Below are 23,249 nucleotides of genomic sequence, written 5' to 3'. Positions count from 1 at the left end.
ACAAGTGATCCCAGATAGGAATTCCTTAAAAAAATAAAGTGGATCATGTCATCCCACTTTGCTTAAAGGAATCAAAAGAACTTTTTTTGATTCTATCTTTCTTACATAATACACCCCAATTCTGTTCCCTTCTGGCTACCACTCCTTTGAACTCCAACCTTGCCTCCTTCTGTCTCTACCACACTAAACTCCTCTCCATCTCAGACACAGCAGGCAAGTAATAAGTAGTTTTTAAACATTTTATCCTATTCAGTAGATTAAATATAACCGCATATATCTTTACACTTCAAATGTTCATGATTCCATATCCCAGGATAGGAATCAAGGCTACTTTATGATGAAATTATACATTTTAGGATTAAAAATCCAAATTAATCTAATGCTCATGATAGGAAGAAGAGTTTACATAATCCTGAATTCTCCTTTGGTTTATACATTCCTTCAAAATCAAAATGGGCTTTATGCTTTGATAAGATGTATTTTCATTGAGAAAACGATGTGGATTTGGGGAGGAAGCAAGCATCCTTGGCCATAGGCAACGCATGCTTTCTTAGATTGAGAAATAAAGCAATCCTGTGAAAATGGGTTATTTGTGTGTTTACTCAGGATTTCCGGAGTACATTCATGCGTTCAGCTTGTCCATCAGGTCTTCCCTGCAAATCCACTCAGAATCCAAGCTGTCTCCCTAGTGGATGTGACAGACTGGTTTTATGCAGCCAAAGGGAAGGATTAATGCTCTCAGCAAAGAGCTGGCATGTTCAAAAGGTTTAAATTTTTTTTTTTTTTTTTTTTTTTTTTTTACGTAACAGTTTTAGTCAAAGCTGCTCTGGGACTCAGCGGAAGCAGAATTTCACAGGAGGACAAACTTGTTGACTAATGGCCAATCACTAAGCAGCAGGGAGGGCAAAGCCTTGGTGTCTGTGTCATGCAGGGGGGTGGGAGAGCTGTGGTGGGAGGTGGGGTGGGACGAGCATCACTATCAAATATTAATCGCAAAAATCCATCTGGCCAGTCATGCTCTTGCAGCCCCTTGGAGAAGCACCATCACAAAGCGACAGACTGAATCCATGGTTCGGCACAGGGGGGTCTGCCCCGCTGCAGGTCACTGGAGAGCAGCTTGTGGCATCATAGACGTTCACAGAATGCCTTATTTCACAAGACTCATTTTGTTCTTGTTTTGCCTGATGGCTATTGTGGAAAGCAGAAAGCCCAAGAGGAAGAGATGGACAGGGCAGCTGGAAATGCCCAAGCCAAGGTAAAGTGGTGGGTGGGAGGCGAGGAAGGCCACTAGCACCGGGGCACAGCGGGACAGCTCCCAGGAGGGCTAGTGGTGACACTGTCCTGGAATCGATTTTCCAGCCAGGGGTAGATGGGGCCACCAGTCTGTCTCAGGGCACAAATATTCTCTAGTGTCACAGGCACAGGAGAGCAAAACTAGACTAGGCTAAGCATTTTGTTCTGGTATCTGTTCTGTCCAAGCATTTTGACTTAAGGCAGGTGGTTGAAGATTTCGGGGGTAAAACACCTTGTACTTCTCGGCTTGTGTTGCTTTGTTGCTCAGGATGACATCCTGTAGGGACGGTGGGGGCCTGCTGAGTAACTGCACTCAGGAACGTCGGAGGGGGGACTGTATATAGGAATTTCATTGGAACTATTAAGAAAAACATGTAACTGAAAGTTGACTTCTTTAAATTATTTGATTGGGAACAGCTTTTTTTTTTTTTAAATTTTTTTTTAATTTTTATTTATTTATGATAGTCACAGAGAGAGAGAGAGAGAGAGAGAGAGAGGGAGAGAGGCAGAGACATAGGCAGAGGGAGAAGCTGGCTCCATGCACCGGGAGCCCGATGTGGGATTCGATCCTGGGTCTCCAGGATCACGCCCTGGGCCAAAGGCAGGCGCTAAACCACTGCGCCACCCAGGGATCCCTGGGAACAGCTTTATAATGGTATCAATTTTCCTTTCACTGTTTTGATCTTTTTTTTTTTAAGACTTTATTTATTTATTCATGAGAGACACAGAGAGAGAGGCAGAGACACAGGCAGGGGGAGAGGCAGGCTCCTCGTAGGGAGCCCCATGTGAAACTGGATCCCCGGACCCTGGGGATCACTCCCTGAGCTGAAGGCAGATGCCCAACCGCTGAGCCACCCAGGCACCTCTCACTATTTCAATCTTAAGAAGGTATTTGAAAAAAAAAAGAAAGAAAGAAAGAAAAAAAAAGGTATTTAAAATTTGCTAGGTTATCAGAAATACATGTGTGGACACAGCAACTGCCATTGGCACCATGTGACGGATACGTTTCCAAGATACTGGTTAGGTGCAGAGTTTGCATTAAAAAATCGTGACATTACAAATCAAAGTTCCTTATTAAGTGTGTTTGAACCGATGTACGAAGTGCGATACTCCAGGCCCGACATCGAACAACTGTTCAGCATGGAGAAAAGAGTAAGCAGCTGAGATGTAAACAGCATGTGTGAGATGTTACACATCTGTTCCCCATTCTACTCATCATGTGTGAACTAATGACTGTGAGCAGTAATACACTGAGGCACATTTTCTAGGTAACTGGTTTTTATTTTTAATCAGGCACCGCTCTCGGTGACAATTTTTTGAAACCGTACCTCCCGTATATTCACTTATATACATTGTGCTATTGTGCATATGTATACAGAAGTAAAACTTGATCGGGTCCTTATTTTTAGATAAAGACTATCAGTAAGAGTTACAATCTCTACTTTCTGCGTCCGCATCGAGTGTCTTAGGAGGCCGCTGCTCTGGGGGAGCTACACGCTCTACAGGGCCTAATGTTACCTACGCAGAAAGCAAACAGATGAATTTTGTCCAGGATACAGGGAAGACGCACTGTTCTGGAAGCCTCATCCTGGTTACGTTGCCAGAATTACAGGCTGGTAAATTGGAAGGAAGCTCAGAGGTCATTTGATCTGGTAATTCCTCTGAGCTTTTAGACTGTAAATGTGACTAGGTGTTGTATGAGAAAGGGGTTTCCGGGTCAAAGGAACTTGGGAAACTCTGGTTTGCACCATTTTAAACAGATGTCTTTATAGTGCAGCTTCTAGAACCTTTATTATGCAGACACTCTGAATTTGGAAAAGGAAAATATATTATGCAGTTTCTCAGAAAACCCCACTTTTGGGGCACTCTCTTGTGGGATTCCTATTTTACAGAGCACACACTGGAAACACCATCTCAATTTTACAGACGCTGGAAAGTCGGCTCGCAGGCATGGGTAACTCACACAGCTGGTTAGTGACCCCCAGGGGCTAGAACGTCCCTGATGTACTTAGCCTGTGTTGTGGAGCCGACACCGATGCAAACACACGAGGGTTTATTTACCAGCTCGAGCTTGGGTCCAAGTGCACCCGACACAGCAGAGCAGGGACTTGGACCCCGAGGTGGGTTTCAGCTTAGTTTTTATAGGCTGGTCTAGGGGATCTTCAGAAGGGGTGGAAGAATTTCTCAAGTTCTGTTTACATTTTGATATGGGGCTTTCAAGGGCATTGGGCTCTGTTCTTATTCTAATATGGGGCTTTCTAGGACGTTAAGCTGTAAGCTGTTTTCTTCCTGTAACTGAAGCAAGGTCAAGTTCAGCTCTTATTCACAGGGGCCTGGGATGGCTGTACTTGTGAGAACGCTGAACTTAAAGTGGAATGGCCTTAATTTTCTTGGCCTCCACACCTGGAGGAATAGCATTATATGGACTTGTCTGTACCCCGAGAACAGTGCTAGGGTTCAGCAGGAGCCCCTCAGGGATCCTCAGGGATCCTCAGGGATCCTCCTCGGCAGCCTGGGCTCTCATACCTGTGTCACTCCTCAGAAGACCCGCAGTCATTCCCAGACACCTGCCCGAGCTTGGGGACAGACTGAACTGACCCTTAGGGGTGACCACGGTTTCTTGAACTCCATCCCAGGATATGTTAAAATGGAAGAAAAGGTAAACATATACATTCAACAAATATAAAATAATTATTGAAGGGAGAGGCTGGGAAAGAGGACAGAGAAAATGTCACATCGGGGAACATGATTCTAGGCCTTTCTAAGTCCACCAGGGCATGTAGCTGGAGTTCAATCATGAAGCTGTGAAAAATTTCAGCCAAGCATCTGTCTAAACAATTACTTTCATCATTGACACAGAAGAGTTAAGCTATAGAATAAACAGGAATAAAATGATCTGACTTTTAGAGCACTGCATCTCTGTAGGGGAGCTTCTTTTCTTGGAAATGCTGTCCCCCCAACCCCCTCCACACAGTCATACACACACACACACCATACATAGGATTTCACATAGTCATGCACACACATGCACGCCCCACACATGGTCTCACACACACAGCCATCCCTTCACATGTAAATTATATGGTCACACTCACGTATACAGTCACACAAACACACACACACACATGCACACACACTCTGTTAGGATCTCTTGTAACCCATATACCTTCTGTATTAATTATTCTGGCCGAGACACCCTCACAGAACAATTATTCTGCTCAGTGGGTGCTTTTTCAAAAGCTGCTTCCAGGGCAGCCCCGGTGGTGCAGCAGTTTAGTGCCACCTGCAGCCCAGGGTGTGATCCTGGAGACCCGGGATTGAATCCCACATCAGGCTCCCTGCATGGAGCCTGCTTCTCCCTCTGCCTGTGCCTCTGCCTCTCTCTGTGTGTGTGTGTGTGTTTCTTATGAATAAATAAATAAATCTTTAAAAAAAAAAACTGCTTCCAATTTCCCCACCCTTCGTGTTCCCCTTTATTGAACTGTTGCCACTTGAACCCGTTTTCACTTAGCTGTCTGATTTGTTCTGTTCTCCTTGCCTTTCAGCCTCCCAGCTTTATTCCTACTCCTTCCTGCCTGCCTCCTAACTTGGCCTCCTGAGCACACAACTTCTTTCCAGCAAGAGAGGCCCTTCTCCCTGGAGATCTGAGAGGGAATCTAGCTCTGGGCTCTCGGGGTCCAGGATAACACTTTCTGGTTCCCTCTGGTCCCAGAGCCCGGGGGGCCCCTTCCATATTTCCTCTCCTGTTTGCTGCCCTCCCTCTGGCCATCCTTCTCCTGGTCCGCATTGTGTCTCAAGTTGTGCTGGGCTCAGGAACAGCTTTGCTTTCCTGCTGCCCAATGATCCTCACCTTCTCAGGGGCCTGGGGAGGGACATGGTGCCAGGAAGTCAGGGAAACCAGCTTCAGGTCCTGATTCTGTTGCTCCCTGGCCATGGCCACGTTTCCCAATATTTCTTTCTTTCTTTTTTTTTCTTTAAAGATTTTATTTATTCATGAGAGACACAGAGAGAGGCAGAGACATAGGCAGAGGGAGAAACAGGCTTCCTGTGGGGAGCCAGCTGCAGGATTCAATTCCTGGACCCCGGGATCACGCCCTGAGCCGAAGGCAGGGCTCAACCACTGAGCCATCCAGGCATCCCCTTTCCCAATCTTTCTGAACCTTGTTTCTCCAACTGAAAAGGGCTGGTCGTGAGGCTTTCCCCACTGGGATGATGGGGTAACCACAGCTCAGGTCCCGCACAGAGAAAGGGCATGGTCAGTATGACTGCTCTTATGGCTACCAAATAGACCTCAACATGGTAGCACTAGCCCTACCTCTCAAAGGTAGTGAGCACATTTTTCCTCTCTCTCCACCCAAGGCTGGTCTGAGGTCTCATGGAAGTCCTGGCTTCCCCTCACTGAGGTGGGACTCAGAGAGTCTGGGGAGTCTGGAGGCTTTGGGCCAAGGCATCTGGGCACTGGAAGGATGAATTGAGTGCATCTGGCTCACACAAATAGCCCAAGGCTGGGGATATTAGTGGCCTGAGTTATCAAATAACTGGTTCCTTTAAAAAAAAAATCAACAAAACACTTCTAGGCCCTCATTAATGGCACAGGCATTTCAATCTTCTCTGTCCTGCTGGGGTGGAATTCTGGGACTTCCGCTCCCTAATCCTCCCCTCTAAATGGATATGGAAACTGCTAGCCAGCAGGGATTTGCTTCCCAGGAGGCAGAGCCACACGGCTGCACTCACAATTTAATGTCTGTGATCTGCTAAACCCTCAGGTTGAGCTCTGCCTCTGCCTCTCCAGGGTGTCTTTGCTGGGGTGTCAAATATGGCCTGTCATGCAGTTGCTGAGCAGGGAACTGGGCCTGGTATCTCCTGCCTTCTGGAGCCAGGCTTGGGACAGAGACCACGACCGAAAGGGGAAGCTCCGTGGAGGCACCGTGACAGTGACCACCGTGCTTCAAGGGAATTGGACTTGGGTTCCATATTCCAGCTAACTGGGAGGAAGACATTACATTGGACTTCTCTCCAAAGGGCTTGTCTAAAAGCAACTCTGATCATGGCTTCTTCCTCCAACTGCTTAACGCCTTCAGTGTTTTCCCATTGCCTTCGGATAAAAACAGAATTCTTAACATGATCTTCAGGGCTTTGCCTGGCCTGGTCCCTGCATGCCCCTGCAGACTCACTTGGTCTGCCTCTGTGCCTCTTCCTTCCCTTCCCCTTTTACTGGATGCCCACCCATCCTTCAGCCTAGACCACCTCAAATGTAGCATGTACCAAACCAAAGTGTAGGTGTGCTGAGTTTAAATGCCTATAGGATATCCATTTGGGTATCATCAGTTGGGCAGTTGGATAAAAGGTCTAGAGCAGAGGGTACAAATTGAAGAATCATCAACATGTTAATGACCACTGAAGCCACAGACATAGGCCAGCCTGCCAAAGAGGGGTAAAGGGAGAAGAGAGGGTGGCTGGGACGGGACCCTGGGGATATTAGCATAAGATTTGGGCTAAGGGCAGGGGGGCGGCAATGGAGATTGAGAATGAGCTCTCAGGTGATATAGGAGTACAACCCAGTGCCTGGTCCTGAAAGACCAGGTTTCTAGCAGAGGCCTGGTCCTCGGTGGTGCAGAGAAACCAGCGTCCAGCAAGAGTAGCTTCAATGCCTCGGGTCAGGCATACAAGTGGGGCAAGAAGTTCTTGGGAGTCAGGATGTGGCAGCAGCACGGGGCACTCAGCTCTCTGGGAAGATTATGGATTTATTAGAAGAGGGAAGACCTTTTTTTTTAAAGAACAAGCTTAAAGACAAATATAATTACCATTACCATTTTTCAATAAATTTTGTGTGAGGATGTGCAGTCTAGACATTTTGATGAGTTTTGGTTTAAGGGAGGAGAGACTTGAATCCAGTTGGAAAGCTGACAAGAGGGAGCCCTAGGAAAGGGAGATGCTGAGGAAGCTGGGGTGAGAGTTTTGAGGGCAGAGGTCAAGGGTTCTGGGAGGAGGGTCAGGCACCTCTGCCAAGCCCCCGGCCTCTAAGAAACTGCAAGGCTAAAAGAAGTGAAAGTACTACTACTGCTCCTGCTCCCAAGTTGCCCCAGCCCTGTATTCACCTTCTATCTGAATATCTTACAGGCACCTCAAAATCCAGATGGCTAAGAATGAGATGCACCCCTTTTCACCACAAACATGTCACCTACCATCTCGGGAATGCCCCCACCATTTACCCAGGTGCTCAAGTTATAAACCAGGGTCATCTTTGGCCCTCTCTTCCCTCATACCTTAATCCATCATCAAGACTTCTCTGCCTTTCTCAGATCTGATCACTTCTCTGCATCTCCCTCCCCTACCGCCCTGATCCAGGTGCCATGTTTTCAGCAAGTCTCCTAATGGTTTCCCATGTCTACTCCACTCTCTTCAGTCTCCTCTACACAGTGGCCAGAGGATCTTCTTAGGTCCTAAGCCAGTCCTTGTGACTCCCCTGCTCAGAATTTCATGTGTTTCTTCTCAGAATTATACCTGTGAGGGTCTCATGATCTTGTCTCTGGTCTTATCTCCCACCTCCTTCCTCCTGCTTTCCTTCTCCTTGCTGTCCTCCAATTCACTGGTTGTCTTACTGGCTCTCACACAAGCCAGACTCACCCTAGGACATTTGTACTTGCTATTCCCTCTTTCAGAGTGTACTTTTTCCAGATCTTCTTATGACTTGCTCTGCCCCTCATCCCCTCCAGGTCGCAGGTGGCTTTCCTGACCACCTTCCACCCCAACCCATCTCCCTCTTACTACTTACCCTGCTTTATTACATTGATATGGCACTTGGCACTTTCTGAAGTTATGTCATTTATCTGTCCACTTGTTTATTGTCTATCTCCCCCACTAGGTATTTAGCCCTGTGAGGGCAGTGAGTTCATGTCCTCCACATGACTTGTACAGAAACTGGACAGAGTAGGTTCTCCACAGAAATGTGGTTAGCAATTGGTTTTGAGTCTAGGAATTGAGGAATTGTGTGACCAGAGTGTAGGATGGCTGTCCATATGGACATCCCTAAGGTTGATGGGAGGAAGTGAATGAAGAAGAAGAGAAGTGGTTGGGACCAAAGCCATTGCTGGAAGAGGGAGAAAATAGTTGGGAGGTCTGGAGCTCCAGGTGGCTCTAAAGGTAGTGCTGTAAGGTGGGAAACCCAGGTTATAGGGTTTAACCTGGATGGGGAGGGGAGTGGAGGGCAGACCAACCTCTAGACCAGCACTGCGTAATAAAACTTTTTGAGACTGTGGAAATGCTATAGATCTGCGCTATCCAATACAGTAGCCACTAGCCTCATGTGGCTATTAAGCACATTAGTACGGCCTGTATAATTAAATAAAATTGATATTATTTTGTCTTATTATTGACTTTATTAATTTAATTTTAATTGACTTAAATAGCCAGAAATAGTAGTGGCTACTCTTTTGATCAGCACAACTTTAGACCTCCCATCAAATTACAGCATCCAAGCAGAGCTGACAGAGAATGAAAGCTAAGGAGGATTGCACAGAAAGGTGTCTCAAAGAACGGGCTCTCAAGAGAGGAAACATATTACTTCCCTCTTATAGAGTTTAAACAGGAAATAGGTCTGTTTCTCTGGAAAAAAAAAAAGGGTGATAAAAACAGAGTAAAATCGGGGTGTATATATAAACGAACAACATTCAACACAAAACCTCTTCATTTCCGGGATCCCTGGGTGGCGCAGCGGTTTGGACCTGCCTTTGGCCCAGGGCGCGATCCTGGAGACCCGGGGATCGAGTCCCACATCAGGCTCCTGGTGCATGGAGCTTGCTTCTCCCTTTGCCTGTGTCTCTGCCTCTCTCTCTCTCTCTCTCTCTCTCTCTCTCTGTGACTATCATAAATAAATAAATAAATAAAACAACAAAAAAAAAAAACCTCTTCGTTTCCTAGAGTCCTTAAATATCCTACACATAACGAAATTTACAGTAACACTAACTTCTGATAAGGTTGTTTAGTTTCTTATGTCAAGAATTAGATCTCACATCTTGTCAGACACAAATCCATCCTTCCCCCCTCTCTCTCCCTTTCCCTCCTCTCTTCCTTTTGTTTAGTGATAATCATGTCAGTAGAATATTGCTTTAGAATATTTTGGATTTCTGGGCAGCCCGGGTGGCTCAGCGGTTTAGTGCTGCCTTCTGCCCAGGGCATGATCCTGCAGTCCCAGAATCGAGTCCCACATCGAGCTCCCTGCATGGAGCCTGCTTCTCCCTCTGCCTGTGTCTCTGCCTGTCTCTCTCTCTGTGTGTCTCTCATGAATAAATAAATAAAATCTTTAAAATATATATATTTTTTGGATTTTACTGCTTTAGGATTATGTGTGGTTGTGGTGCGAAAAAAAAACATAAAGATGATCTAGAAAGAGTGAGTGTGGATGAGAGAGAATAGAGAGGGACTCCTTTGTCATCTGGGTTAGGGAAGGAGAGTGGACCAGGGTCTGCAGTCTGTGGCTGGCTCCACCTTCCACCACCTGGCTCAGTGGCCAGAGCAACCCTGTCCCCAGCTGGGGTGTTGATCCCCCTTGGCTGTACCTTGTCTGTTCTCTTTGGGATTGAGGCTCTGCACTAGAGTGGATTCTGTAGACAGCTCCTAACTGGGCTGATGTAAGGAGCATCAGGTCTGACTAGGACCAGCATTTTAAAACTGTTTTTGTCTACTGTATTTGTCTCAGAATTTTATTTATCACAAAATCAATATTGCAGTAAGATAAGAGAAACACTTAAAAAGAAAAAAAAATTTAGGGACACCTGGGTGGCTCAGTGGTTGAGCATCTGCCTCTGGCTCAAGATGTGATCCCAGGGTCCTAGAATCAAGTCCTGAATCAGGCTCCACATGGGAAGTCTGCTTCTCCCTCTGCCTGTGTCTCTGCCTCTCTTTCTGTGTCTCTCATGAATAAATAAATAAAATATTTTTAAAAATTATAATCCGGGACACCTGGGTGGCTCAGCGGTTGAGCATCTGCCTTTGGCCCAGAGCCTGATCTTGGAGACCCGGGATCAAGTCCCACATCAGGCTCCCTACATGGAGCCTGCTTCTCGCTCTTCCTGTGTCTCTGCCTCTCTCTATGTGTCTCTCATTAATAAATAAATAAAATCTTTAAAAAAAAATAATCCTGCACCATTCAAACCAACTGCTGTCATTCGATCATAACTTACCTTAGGAAGGCTCTGGAAGGGTTTGGTCCTTAGGACCTGCCTGTGAGGACCTGGGGAGGTGTGAGTGTGTAGCCTTCAGCAGATGGAGAAAAGATGCTTAACAGGTAAATCCTGCAGGGAGTAATCTCCCCACAGGCCTCTGTGGGCCACTGGAAAATGTCTCTTACTTTGTCTTTGCAGTCACCTATATAAGAAGAACCTTGATGTGACCAAAATCCGCAAGGGAAAGCCTCAGCCACTTCTCAGAGTGGAGGACCATGATTTCTCCATGAGGCCCGCCTTTGGAGGTAGGACTGAGTACTTGCCTTGGCCGAGGTGGGGCCTGGTCCTTGGGGATGGGCTGCTGTTGCTCGGTCCTGTTCTCTCAGGCACAGCCCTCCCTTGGGGCCCTGATTATCCCACTCCTGGTCAGATAAGCCCAATTCGGCTTCCAGAATTACTCGTGTTCCCAAGGAGACAAGTGAGCAGAGAAGGGTGCTGACTAGAGTGCTGCTGAGGGCTAAGCTGTTTACGGCCAGAGTCCACCTGCCCTGCTGCTGCCATATTGCTTTTCCTAAAATATGAGCCAGCCCGGAGAGCTGGACACAGAATGGCTCCCCTGCTTGGTCACCCTGTGATTAGCTGGGAATTTGGGGTTTTGAAGGCCACCTGCCTTTCAGTGCAGCAACAATTTAACCTACTATAAGTCCCCTCGGAGACCTGTCCCCAAAGGGGCTTTGCTGCTTTGGAGTCAGAGAGGGGTGGTGAGGCTGGTGGCTGTCCCTTCCAGGGACTGGAGAAATGCCACAGGGAGGCCAGGAAAGGAGCCAGCCAGCCATCTGTTCTGACCAGGCAGGGAGTGGGGTGAGAACAGCAGAATGTGTGAGACGTGGGGCCAATGTCCCCCTTGTGGATTCTGGAAACTGAGGCCCAGTGCATTTCAGCCAGTGGGCCCTGGCCAAAGCAGAACTGGGCAAGCCGGCTTCCCTTTTCCTTTGTCTCCCTTTCCAGATCTCCTCTTAGGTTCCTGAGGCAGTAGGGGTGACCTTCGGGCAAGTAAGTCCCAGGCCCTCTCTGAGCCTCTGTTTGCAGGTTTGTAAAATGGGGATAGTAATCCCTACAGTCAGGGGTGGCCTGGATTAAAGGAGATAATGTATGTAAAGCCCTTGACACATAAGGGTTCAGGGTCCCCTTAGAAAAACCCAGCTGTCAGGCCTTCCTCTGTGTGACTGTTAAGGGATTAGACATTCCTTTATCCCAGAGGCCTTTGCATTTTAAAAGGCCTCAAAGCCTCCCCCTCAATCCCTGAGCTCTGACACCTGCTGAGCAGGAGAAAAGTAGGAGGCAGATTATGGCCCTGTGCCTCTGCTTCCTGCCCAGGAAGGCTGCTCACCAGGGGCTCAGGTCAGGAAGTTGCCATCTCTCTGGCAGCTCTGGTCCCCCCTCCGCCCCCCCCCCTCCACCCCCCCCACCCCCCCCCCCCCCCCCGGAGCCGCCAGCCATAGTAATGCTGAGGAGGAATTTTATGAAAACAAAGTTTTCCTGAATAAGCAGCTCGAAGAAAATAGCTGTATCTGCTCCAGGAGGTCTAAATGCGACATCCTCTCAGCAGGAAGCTCCACGATGCCTCTCCCTGGAGATACGGAGAGGGTCAGCTGAGCGGCTGGGACAGTAACACACATTAGTATTAATGACAGCTAACACTTCAGGGTGATTTTTTTTAATAATTATTTTAAAGATTTATTTATTTATGATAGACACAGAGAGAAAGAGAGAGACAGAGACACAGGAGGAGGGAGAAGCAGGCTCCATGTAGGGAGCCCAACACGGGACTCGATCCGGGACTCCAGGATCAGGGCCTGGGCCAAAGGCAGGTGCTAAACCACTGAGCCACCCAGGGATCCCCTCAGGGTGATTTTTTTCTGTGCCAGGCACCATTCTAATCAAGGCAGACACATACAACATCTTATTTTAGTGCTCACAACCACTCCGTGAGGTAGGTACTATTAGTTTCCCCATCTGGGGAAGGCCCAGAGAGGTGAGGTCACAGGCCTGCTGAGGTCAGGCCCTCCCTCCTGGCTGAGGCTCTTTCTTGTCCCTTCCACCTGTCTGTCCCTCAGTGTAGGGCTGACATATCCAGTGGGCAGGGTAGGCACGGAGTCAGATGCTCACAGTGATACTCTCAGAAGCCTCTGAAAATATGTTAAAACCAGAAGGAAAAAAATGCAATGTTAAGTAGGAGAAAAGTTCTTAAGATATATAATTATATATTTACCTCAGGCCAAAACAGTTATGAGATATGCTTTTTTTTTTTTTAATGGAAGAAGGAGCCCATGAAAGCAAAAATGCCCCAGGCCCTCAAAGGTCATACCATGGCCCTTGCCTCACTGTCCAGTTTTGTGGGGCAGGTGTGTGTGTATGGGTGTGGTAATACCCTGGAGAACTTGCTGTAACTTTTCACTGGAGGCTGTTGCTGCGGGCAGGAGCCTGCAGTCACCTGGTCAATACCCTTAGTTTACCTGGGGTATCAAGAGGAAGAGCTGGGGGCACCCAGGAGGATTAGGAGGTGGCTACAGGACAGCCAGGAGCAGAACTGGTTTCATCTGGGACATAAACTATAAAACTGAAAGCCTCATAAAAATGCGCCCTCCTCCAGGAGAGTCAGGAAACCTGGAGCTAGCTCTCGGGAGCGGAGGGTGAAGCCTTGCCATGTTCCCAGAAAACCTGGCTCTGAGGAGAATCATCCAACAGGCTGCAACCCCAGTCAGGGTGCTCCTTCCTCCAACCACATTCGAATAGCAAATTGGCCTTCTGTGTCCCATCCAAGGGGGCCCCACACAGACTGAAGGGTCAGGATGGTCCCCTGCCCCTGCCTGTGTAAGCCTCTGAAGGAGGCTGGGAAGGCCCTGACTTTGGGGGAAGCTGCAGGGGAAGGAGGGGTCACCTCTGGCAGGTATGATAAGACCTGAGGCTCTTACATATCAGATCTCAGTTCCCAAAGGACAGGATGGGGGCTGTTTGTTCCTCTTTCCAAACCACTCCCCCTACACTCCCCCCCCCCGCCCCGCCCCGGCCCAGGGCGTTTGGTCCTTTGGTCACCTTTTATCCTATTCAGGGCTTTCCTGGATGTCCAGACATCACTGGACTGAAGTGGGGAAAAGGGAGCACGCAGTGAGGTGCCAGGGCTCCACACTCTCAGCAGCCCGTAGATAAGAAGGTTTATACTTCAGGGAGTCCAGGCCAGGAGGGTGGGATGGGGTCATTCTAGGAGTGGGGAGTATCTGGAGAGGGTTCAGAGCCAAGCAGCTTCCCCTGCACCTGCTCCTGAGGCTCCCATTCTCCCCAGCACCTCATCCTTGGGTGGGGGACACCACCCAGGCGACAGCCAGTTCCTGGGGGACAGAACAGCACATGGGCAACTCCATGCAAGTAGCAGAAGGCACTCCTTGCTGGTGGACGGCCCTGTACCAGGCCCCTGGTTAGCAGCAGAGCCTGGGCCCCACCAGCCCTAATGCCGGCCCATCCCGACCCCCTCCTCTCCTTAGCACCCACGTGCACTAAGCGGGTCACTTGAACAGGGGTATCGGTTGATAATTGTGGGGTATCTCTTTTCCCTGTCTCCTCTATTTTCTTTAAGAGGGACTTCCTTGTAGATTGATGCTTAAAAGTAGTTGATAGAGAAGAATTTATCTAAGGTTAGATACCCTGTGGATGACCTTTTCAGTCTGGAAAGAGAAAAGATTAAAATTCTAGCAGCTTCCTAATAATCCCAGGGATCAGTTGAAACAAAAATACCTTGCCTAAGCTCCCAGCTGCCTGATGCAGTAGCGTGTCCTGGTTAGAGGAAGCTCCAGAGACCCGGGGAGCTCCTCCACGTGTTAGGAGGTACGTCACAATGCTGTTTATTTGAGTTTAAATGCAATTTTTAAAAAATTGCCATACAGAACATAAAATGAACCATTTTAATCATTTTTAGGTGTACAGTCAGTGCCCCTGTTCTGCAACCACCAACACCATCAGCCATCTCCAGAATTTTCTCATCTTCCCAAACTGAAACTCTGTGCCCATTAAAAACTTCCCTCCCATTCTTTCCTCTTTGCCCAGCCCCTGGCAACCACCTACTGCTTTCTATCTCATTCTACTTTCTGCCTCTATGAATTTGACTAGTCTCCGTACCTCGTGGAAGGGGAATCCTACAGTTCTTGACTGACTTTTGTGACTGGGTAATCTCATTTAGCATAATGTGCTCCAGGTTTGCCCACGTTGTAGCATATATCAAAATGTCTTTTCTTTTTAAAGCCAAATAATATTCCATTGAATGTATAGGTCACATTTTGTTTATCCATTCATCTGTTTTTTTTGTTTTTAGATTTTATTTATTTATTCGTGATAGACAGAGAGAGAGAGAGAGAGAGAGAGAGAGAGAGAGGCAGAGACACAGGCAGAGGGAGAAGCAGGCTCCATGCACCGGGAGCCCGACGTGGGACTCGATCCCTGGTCTCCAGGATTGCGCCCTGGGCCAAAGGCGGGCACTAATTCACTCTGCCACCTAGGGATCCCTATCCATTCATCTGTTAGTAGGTATTGGGTGGTTTCCACCTTTTGGCTCTGTGACCAATGCCGCCATGAACATAGGTGTACAAGTATCTGTTTGAAACTCTGGGATCCCTGGGTGGTGCAGTGGTTTAGCGCCTGCCTTTGGCCCAGGGCATGATCCTGGAGACCCGGGATCGAATCCCACGTCGGGCTCCCGGTGCATGGAGCCTGCTTCTCCCTCTGCCTGTGTCTCTGCCTCTCTCTCTCTCTCTTTCTCTGTGACTATCATAAATAAATAAAATTTAAAAAAATATATTTGAAACCCTGCTTTTTAATTCATTTGGGTATATTCAGAAATGGAATTGGTGGATCATATGGTAGTTCTGTTTACTTTTTGGAAGACCCTACACACTTTCTTGTATAGCAGCTGTGCATTTTATATTACCACTAGCACAATGCTGATGTTTAAAATCAAACTGTTATAGGAGGGATGGAGTGTCCTTATGGATTCTTTTGAATTATATGCAAGGACTTTGTCAGGCTTATCAAGAAGAATGGTAGCAACAAAGTAGGTCAGGTTCTCCAACCAAAATACTTCTGTTCATAAGACAAATACATGTATTTTGAGCTGCAGGCACCTGACTGGTTTCGCTGGTAGAGCATGAGACTCTTGATCTCAGGGTCATGAGGCCAAGCCCCATGTTGGGTGTGGAGCCTATTTTTTAAAAAAAGCCTCATATTTTTTGAGCTGTTATTATGTGTCAGCAGGGCCTGTGGTATCCAGGGACCCAGTGGTGAGGAAGAGTTCACTCTAGTGAGAAAGACCAGTGTTAATGAGATCCTCACTTTAGAAGATGTGAGAACTGCTGGGAAGGAAAGTTCGGAAGCCGTGGGGTACACACAGCAGGGTCTGGTCATGCGGTACCAGGGGGCTGCTGCCCTGAGAAGCCAGGGAGGAAGAACACCAAGGAGTCACCCTTGCCTGGGAAGCATGTACCATTGGAGTCCTTTACATTCAGTGACTTCACCTGAAAAGATAGATTGTTCTCGAGAAGCTAACAGAAACAAAGAAATGATGAAGCGCAGTCAAGTACCACAGAAGCAATGTCCAAGTACCACAGAAGCAACGTTGGATGTCCCTACTGATGGAGTGAGGGTGCTGAGGAAATGGTCAGTTCTGCTCAGAGAGAGGACCAGAGATGCCTTCCCTCAGGAGGCGATGCTTGCAATGAATCTGGAAAGATGTTTAGTGAGTGAGCCCAGTGGGCAGAAAAAAGGACAAAGGACAAACCAGGGAGGAGGGTGCTCTTGGATAAAAGATGAAGTGTGTCAGGGAAATATGAGAAGCTCCTTGTGTCTGGACTATATCTAATGTGCGTGTGTGTGTGCGTGAGGTGGGGCAGAGAGAGAGAAGGCTGGCTGGGCAGGGGCAGCTCTGGGAAGACTGTGCTCTAGGACACTCACTGTGGGCCTGTGGGAGGATGCTGGGCAGTTAAAATGGTTACTGGTCACTGGCTGGCCACTTCTCATCTGGAACAGAGCCTGTGAGAGGTTAAGCTAAGGCCACAGGGAGAAGTGGAGGGGTCTGAGAGATGCTAAGAAGGGAGACAGCCTCGGATGCCATCAGGGCACTGGGGGCACCTAAGCATCTGTGTAGGGGGAGACCATTCACTGAGAGGCAGCATCAAGGAAAAGAAACTGGGAGAAGACAGAGTAACAGCGGGGGGAAGAGATGGATGGCGCGGGGTGGGGGGGCAGAGAGAGCCCAATGTGCTGGGAGTGTGGAGCCATCACCAGGCTGAGGCCTGAAGGGTAAGAGGGAGCAGCAGTTACCTGAATCTAGGAAAAATCTAGAGCTGTGGCCTCTGGGAGAGAAGCTATTCCTCTCATTCTCCTCCTGCCTTCTGATGCCCACTGGCACCTTCAGTGGATGCACCCAGACCGAAGGCGGGAGGCAGGGACCTGTGGTCGTCAGCAGCAGTCCTCAGCCCAGGCAGCGGGACCCTGCTGTGGCCCTGCTCTGACACACGTCTGCCTCAGGCTATGCTCTGTGTGGCCACCAGGCAATACCCACCCGGGGTCTCCCTCCTGGCCACATCTGAGCACAGGGACTTGGACTCACCTGTCCACACTACCTTGAGCCTGTTTCCAGGGCCTGCACAGGCCTCTTCCCTAGGCAAGCCCCCAAGGGGGACTGTACTATCCGTGTGTACACCCCTCTTTTTGAAAGGTGGCTGAGGCATAGCTCTTGGAAGGGGGTGGGATAGACTTATGGGGTGTGGGTGGGGGGTGTCCACGTGCATGCGTAAGAGGCTCTTCTGCACGGAGGGTGCTGCTGTGGGGAAAAGGAAGGTGGCTTAGGGCCTGGGGCCTGATCTCCCTGCCCTGCCATGGGCCAGCCTGGAACTCTGAGCAGTCTAAGTGTTCTGAAGTTGGACTTGGCCTTTGGGGTTGTTGGGAAGATATATTTGTCAAAGAGGTAAGATAGGCTATATATCATGTTGCAGTACCTTGGGTTGGTTTATAACCTTCAGATATTCAAGCATATGGCATAGAGGTCTCTGGTTGTACTCTTGCCTATGGGCGGGCCTGCCAATGTTGTTGCTGTCCATAGAGGTCAGCTCCCCAGCACCGGGCAGGGAGGACAGTGGGCCTGGAGGTGAGCACCGGATGGGTTGAGACTGAGGGACTCCAAAAACCCCTGGGGACTGAACCCAGCCTGTGACCAGGGGCAGGTTGGGGCACTGGCTAGGCCATAGCGCCTTCCCCACATCAGCTTCTGGAACCCAGGAGAACACCCTTTCTGTGCTAAATTCACACAGCAAAAGGACTGAATTCAGGAGAGAAGGCAGGCAGCATTGGCTCACGAGATAACCGAGATAACCGCAAACCCCAATGCTTCCAACCTTCACCTAGGAACCTGCTGGTTTTCTGTTAGTTCTTTGTCAGGCGACTCAGGCTGGAGCCCTCATCCAGCCCTTGTCCTTGTCCCCTTCCAAACCAACCAGCTTGAATCAATTCATCCATCAAACTGTCACTCAGATCTGCCCCCCCTTTCCCGTGCCTCACCCCCTTCCACCACACATATTCTCACCTTCTTTCTTAGCATTTCATTTAAATTTGAATTAATTGGGGCATCCCGAATGGCTCAGCTGTTTAGCGCCACCTTCAGCCCAGGGTGTGATCCTGGAGACCTGGGATCTAGAGTCCCACATCGGGCTCCCTGCATGGAGCCTGCTTCTCCCTCTGCCTGTGTCTCTGTCTGCCTCTCTCTCTCTCTCTCTCTCTCTCATGAATAAATAAATAAAATCTTAAAAAAATTAAAAATAAATTTGAATTAATTGACAACCTTAAATTCTATTAGAATTTTCTCTGTAGGGGCCTCACTTGGCCCTACCTGAGAGCCCAGGTGAACAACAGGGTCACCATGCTCCAAAAGGACAGGTTGCTGGGCCCCACTAATGAGCCGGTCTTGGGATGTTAAATTTAAGAAATTGTTAGATATCCAGTGGAGGCCTCTTTTATTTTTTTTTCTTTCAGTTTTATACCTTTATTTGACAATCAGCGATTAGTTCTCATCCACATTAACAGTCTGTAGATTTTTGAAAGTGGTGACAGGTACGTAGGTAACCAGCGTGTAGAGCTTGTTTGGTGAATCTTCATCCTCGTTACGTTTTCTGGACAATCGCACATGGATACGGTATGGAACATTCCTTATTCCTTTGGCCCAGACAGCTTTGTTGAGCCTGGTGTCAATGCGCACATCTGGAGTTCCCATCTCCTTCATGGCAAATTTCTGGATCTCTTTGAGTGCCCGAGGGGCACGCTTCTTGAAACCCACTCCATGGATACGTTTGAATGTTGATGGTGTATTCTCTGGTCACTACCTCATTGATGGCAGAAGGGCCCTTCTCGCCACCCTTCTTTGCAGGAGCCATTCTGCCGGGCCCTAGTTGGAAAGGAAGGCTGGAGGCCTCTTTTAATCTTTAACCAACAATCAGGCTATTGGAGTTTGGGTCAGAGATGGGGACCAGGAGAGTGATGAGGGTCAGTGTGGCCTTTCAGGGGGGAGTTGGTTGTGGGAGGGGCTGAGTGTCTGCAGAGAAGAGCTTTGTTCCAGAGACCACAGAGGGAGGGGTTTCAACAAGGAAACCAGAGGCCCTAGAAGACTCCTCTACTCAGCAGCTCAGCAGCGTCAGGAGGGGACAGGTAGGAGGTGGAGACAGCTGGGGGAGCTGTGGTAGTGGAAGAGATTGGCAATAAGAGGCAAGTGGCCATGAGGGCATGGGAAATTGTACAATCTCATTTTGGTTCGGATGTCTCCTTAGAGGTCAGCCATCCAGAGGTTCTCAAACTTGAGTGTGGATCAGCATCACCATAGTGCTTCTGAAAACCCAGACTCCTGGGCCCCACCCCAGAGCCTCCGGCTCAGGAGCCCTGGCGTAAGACTCCAGAATCCTGTTGCTAACATGTGCCTGGTGAGGCTGTTGCTGCTAAGGAAGGTAGCCCACCCACCCCCACCCCCACCCCGGTCTAGTCCAGCCTAGGTCCTAAAGTCCTAACACCAAAAATCCTTCTTTAGCAAAATACCATAGACTGAGCAGGTTATAAAGAGCCTCCATTCTGGAGGCTGGAAGTCTGAGATCATCCATGTGGTTCCTGGGGAGAGTCCTTTTCCTGGTGTGCGGATGGCCACCTTCTCGCTGTGTCCTCATAAGTGTCTCTTCTTACAAGTCCTATCTGTGGAGGTTCCACCCTCATGAACAGCTCGCCTCCCGAAGGCCCTGACCTGCTAACACCACACATATGGCAACTAGGCTTCAACGTATGAATTTGGGGTGGAGGTGGGGGGAGAGACAAGCATTCAGTTCACAGCAGGCCCCTCCTTCCTTGGGGTCTGTGCCCACCCAGCGTCCCCTTCTACCTTTCCCAGTGATGGATATGTGAGCGGTTTCCCCAGAACAGTTCAGCACAGAGTCAGTGAAATAGAGCAAGGCGGTCGAGGCTGATCCTCGGGGAGTCAGCGGTGCACAGGGTGCACAGGGTGCTCACTGAGGCAGCCCATGGACACGGTCTGCACCCGGGTTCTCTCCTGCCCATCCAGGACGCTCTCTCTTGGGCCTTAAAACAATATTTTCTTGAAGTAAGCACCGTGTTAGGGTTCTGGAGGTCTTTAACAAATCACCACAGATTTAGAGACTTAAAACAGCACAGGTCTATTACCTTATGGCTCTGTCGTTCCGAAGTCTGAAACGGGTCTCACCGGTGACTTAAGGGGTCACCGGGGTTGTGCTCCTTTCTGGAGGCTCCTGACAGAGTCTGCTTTCTCGCCCTTCCTGGCTTCTGGAGGCTGCCCAGATTCTTGAATTCCCAGCGTCCCCCTCTGTCTTTAAAGCCAGCAGCAGCTGGTTAAGCTCTCCCAACCCTGCATCACTCTGAACTCTTCTTTCTTTCACATTGAAGGGCCTTGTGATTACATCGGGTCCACCTGGATAATCAAGGCTGTGCTTCCTATCTTCAGGTCAGCTGCTTAGCATCCTTAGTTCTTTTTTTTTTTTTTTTTTTTTAGAGATTTTATTTATTTTTTCGTGAGAGACACACACACACACACAGAGGGAGAGGGTCAGAGACACAGGCAGAGGGAGAAGCAGGCTCCATGCGGGGAGTCTGACGTGGGACTCCATCCCAGGTCTCCAGGATCATGGCCGGGGCTGAAGGTGGCGCTAAACCGATGAGCCACCTGGGCTGCCCAGCATCCTTAGTTCTATCTGCTATCTTAATTCCTCTTGGCCATGGTGCCTAACATATTCACAGGTTCTTCAGATCAGGATATAAGCATCCTTGGGGTGGGGGCATTATTCTGTCCACCACAAAGATATGTAAGGTGAAGTTCATAAACCTTAAGTATATAGCTTGACTTTTTACATATGTAAACATTTATCCTTGAAAGCACTACCGAGATCAAGATCTAGAACGTTTCCAGCTCCTCAAAAGGCTTCCTTATCTCCCCTCCCAGTTAGTGCCTCCCAAGGGTCGCCATTATGCTGAACTCTATCATCACAAATTAATTTTGCTCTTTCCCTTCCCTTCCTTCCTGCCTTCCTTCCTTCCTTCCTTCCTTCCTTCCTTCCTTTTCTTTCTCTCTTTTTCTTCCTTTAATTCAATTTGCCAACATACAGTAGAACACCCAGTGCTCATCTCATCACATGTCCTCTTTAGTGCCCATCACCCAGTTACCCTATCCCCCCACCCTCCTCCTCTTCTGCAATCTTTTGTTTGTTTCCCAGAGTTAGGAGTCTCTCATGATTTGTCTTCCTCTGTCTAATTAGTTTTGCTCATTCTTGAGTTTCATATCAATGGAATCCTGCAGCATATGATGTTCTGTGAAGTAACCTGGTCCCTCTTTGGAACAGTACAACGGAGAGTTTTTTCATCATTTGAGTGCCAGTCTGTCTTTTTGAGGGAACCCAAGAATGTTTTGTGGATGTGGTAGAGAAGGAAGGTTGGTTGCTCACAGCCTTGGCATAGCATGGGAGAGGGTGTGTGTGTGTGTGTGTGTGTGTGTGTGTGTGTGTCTGGTTTAGTCTGTGTTTCTTGCCTTAGCAGATATAGCATGCTGAAGTGACCAGCAGACCAGCACAGGCTTCAGGTCTGGACACAGAGACCCACTGGGTGGGAGGGTTTTGCTACTGGAGGCAAAAGGAGGGTTCATGGATTTGCCAAAAGACCCATGGAGTTTATTGCAGCTCAGCAGATGCCAGTCCAGGGGTCGGTCCAGACCAAGTACTTCATGATAGAAGCCAGCCGGTGTGGATACAAGGGCCCCTTTCTCCTCTATGCTGCAAGGTCACCCAAGGTGAGGGGAAATCTAAAACACTTTTAAAACCAGACTAGACTGAGCTGCTATTAATTGGTAACTGCAAAATTCTCACACCTTGAGGCATGATCTTTTGCAAGAAAGATCAAAGAAGCTGCCTATTTTTTCACATCTGAGAAGTGTGGGTTAATGATCCACCTTGCTCCCCTGTGCTTCCTGACACTGTTCATACAACCTGAAATGCCTTTCGTCCCTTCATTACTTGTGAGAAGTAACCAATGCTTCAAAGCCCAGCCCAAACACTGTCCCTATGGGGACACTTTCTCCAGTGTCCACTGTGAGAATTAATCAAAAGTTGTCTCTTTTGTAAAATTTTCTACAGTGACTTTGGTTAGAATTAATTGAGCTTTCCTCTGGCCTCCTGCAGTATCTCCTAGGTACTCCTCTTTCTTTTTTACATTTTATTTATTTATTTGAGAGGGAGAGGGAAAGAGAGTGAGCACAGGGAGGGGCAGAGGGAGAGGGAGAAGGAGAAGCAGGCTCTCTGCTGAGCAGGGAGCCTGATGTGGGGTTCGATCCGAGGACCCCAGGATCATGACCTGAGCCCAAGGCAGATACTTAACTGACCAAGCCAGCAAGGTGCCCCTCTCCTTGATGCTTCTATTATTACATTTGTGATGTGCCATGAAACAGAGCTCATTGTCCCCCTTAGTGTGTTTTTCCAGTCCCCCTGGAGAAAGAAACTGTCTTCTTGATCTCCATGCTCCCAACTGCACCCCTGAGGGCCTGGCCTGATGGACATGGACAGCGCAGGTTTGAATGAATGAAGCAGGCAGTCAGTGTGGCATGGTAACATCAGGAAGTACTGATAGAGAGCATATGTGGAGAGTCTTACGCAGAGTAAGCTGCTGCTATGCTGATCTATGAAAGACTGTGACACCTAAAATATCAAAGTAAGAAGAATAATAAAGAATCATTATTAAGGCCTTGTTTTTTGTTTCAATTAATTTTACTACAAGCCCAAGAACATTTCATTATAAAAAGAGGCTTTGGAAAGACTTTGAAAAGATACGGCCAGATGACGGAAGAGATGAACAGATATTTCTACAAAGAAGACATCCAGATGGCCAACGAGTACACAAAAAAATGCTCAACATCACCCATCATCAGGAAAATGTAAATCAAAACTACAATGCGTGTCCTGTCACACCTGTCAGAATGGCTAAAATCAACAACACAAGAAACAAGTGCTGCTGAGGATGTGGGGGAAAAAAGGAACCCTCTTGCACTGTTGGTGGGAATGCAAACTGTGGAAAACACTATAGAGATTTTTCAAAAAATTAAAAATAGCATTCTCACATGATCCAGTAATTCCACTAGTACTATTTACCCCCAAAAAAGAAAACACTAGTTCAAGAAGATATATGCACCCCTATGTTTAT

General features: G+C 48.3%; 1 protein-coding gene across 1 annotated transcript in view; it reads left to right on the top strand.

Annotated features, from left to right (window-relative positions):
* Positions 1-1,067: 1,067 nt before the first annotated feature.
* GABRR2 (gamma-aminobutyric acid type A receptor subunit rho2) overlaps positions 1,068-23,249 on the top strand; it is a 45,588-nt gene continuing 23,406 nt past the window's right edge. The window contains exons 1-2 of the mRNA XM_055330518.1: positions 1,068-1,255; positions 10,656-10,762. Coding sequence (XP_055186493.1) covers positions 1,068-1,255; positions 10,656-10,762 — 295 coding nt within the window. The remainder of the gene's footprint in view (positions 1,256-10,655; positions 10,763-23,249) is intronic.

The sequence above is a fragment of the Nyctereutes procyonoides genome, unplaced genomic scaffold (assembly GCF_905146905.1).
Source record: "Nyctereutes procyonoides isolate TBG_1078 unplaced genomic scaffold, NYPRO_anot_genome, whole genome shotgun sequence".
Lineage (NCBI taxonomy): Eukaryota > Metazoa > Chordata > Mammalia > Carnivora > Canidae > Nyctereutes > Nyctereutes procyonoides.
The sequence above is the reverse complement of the archived record's forward strand: the minus strand, read 5'-3'. Positions and strand labels throughout refer to the sequence as shown.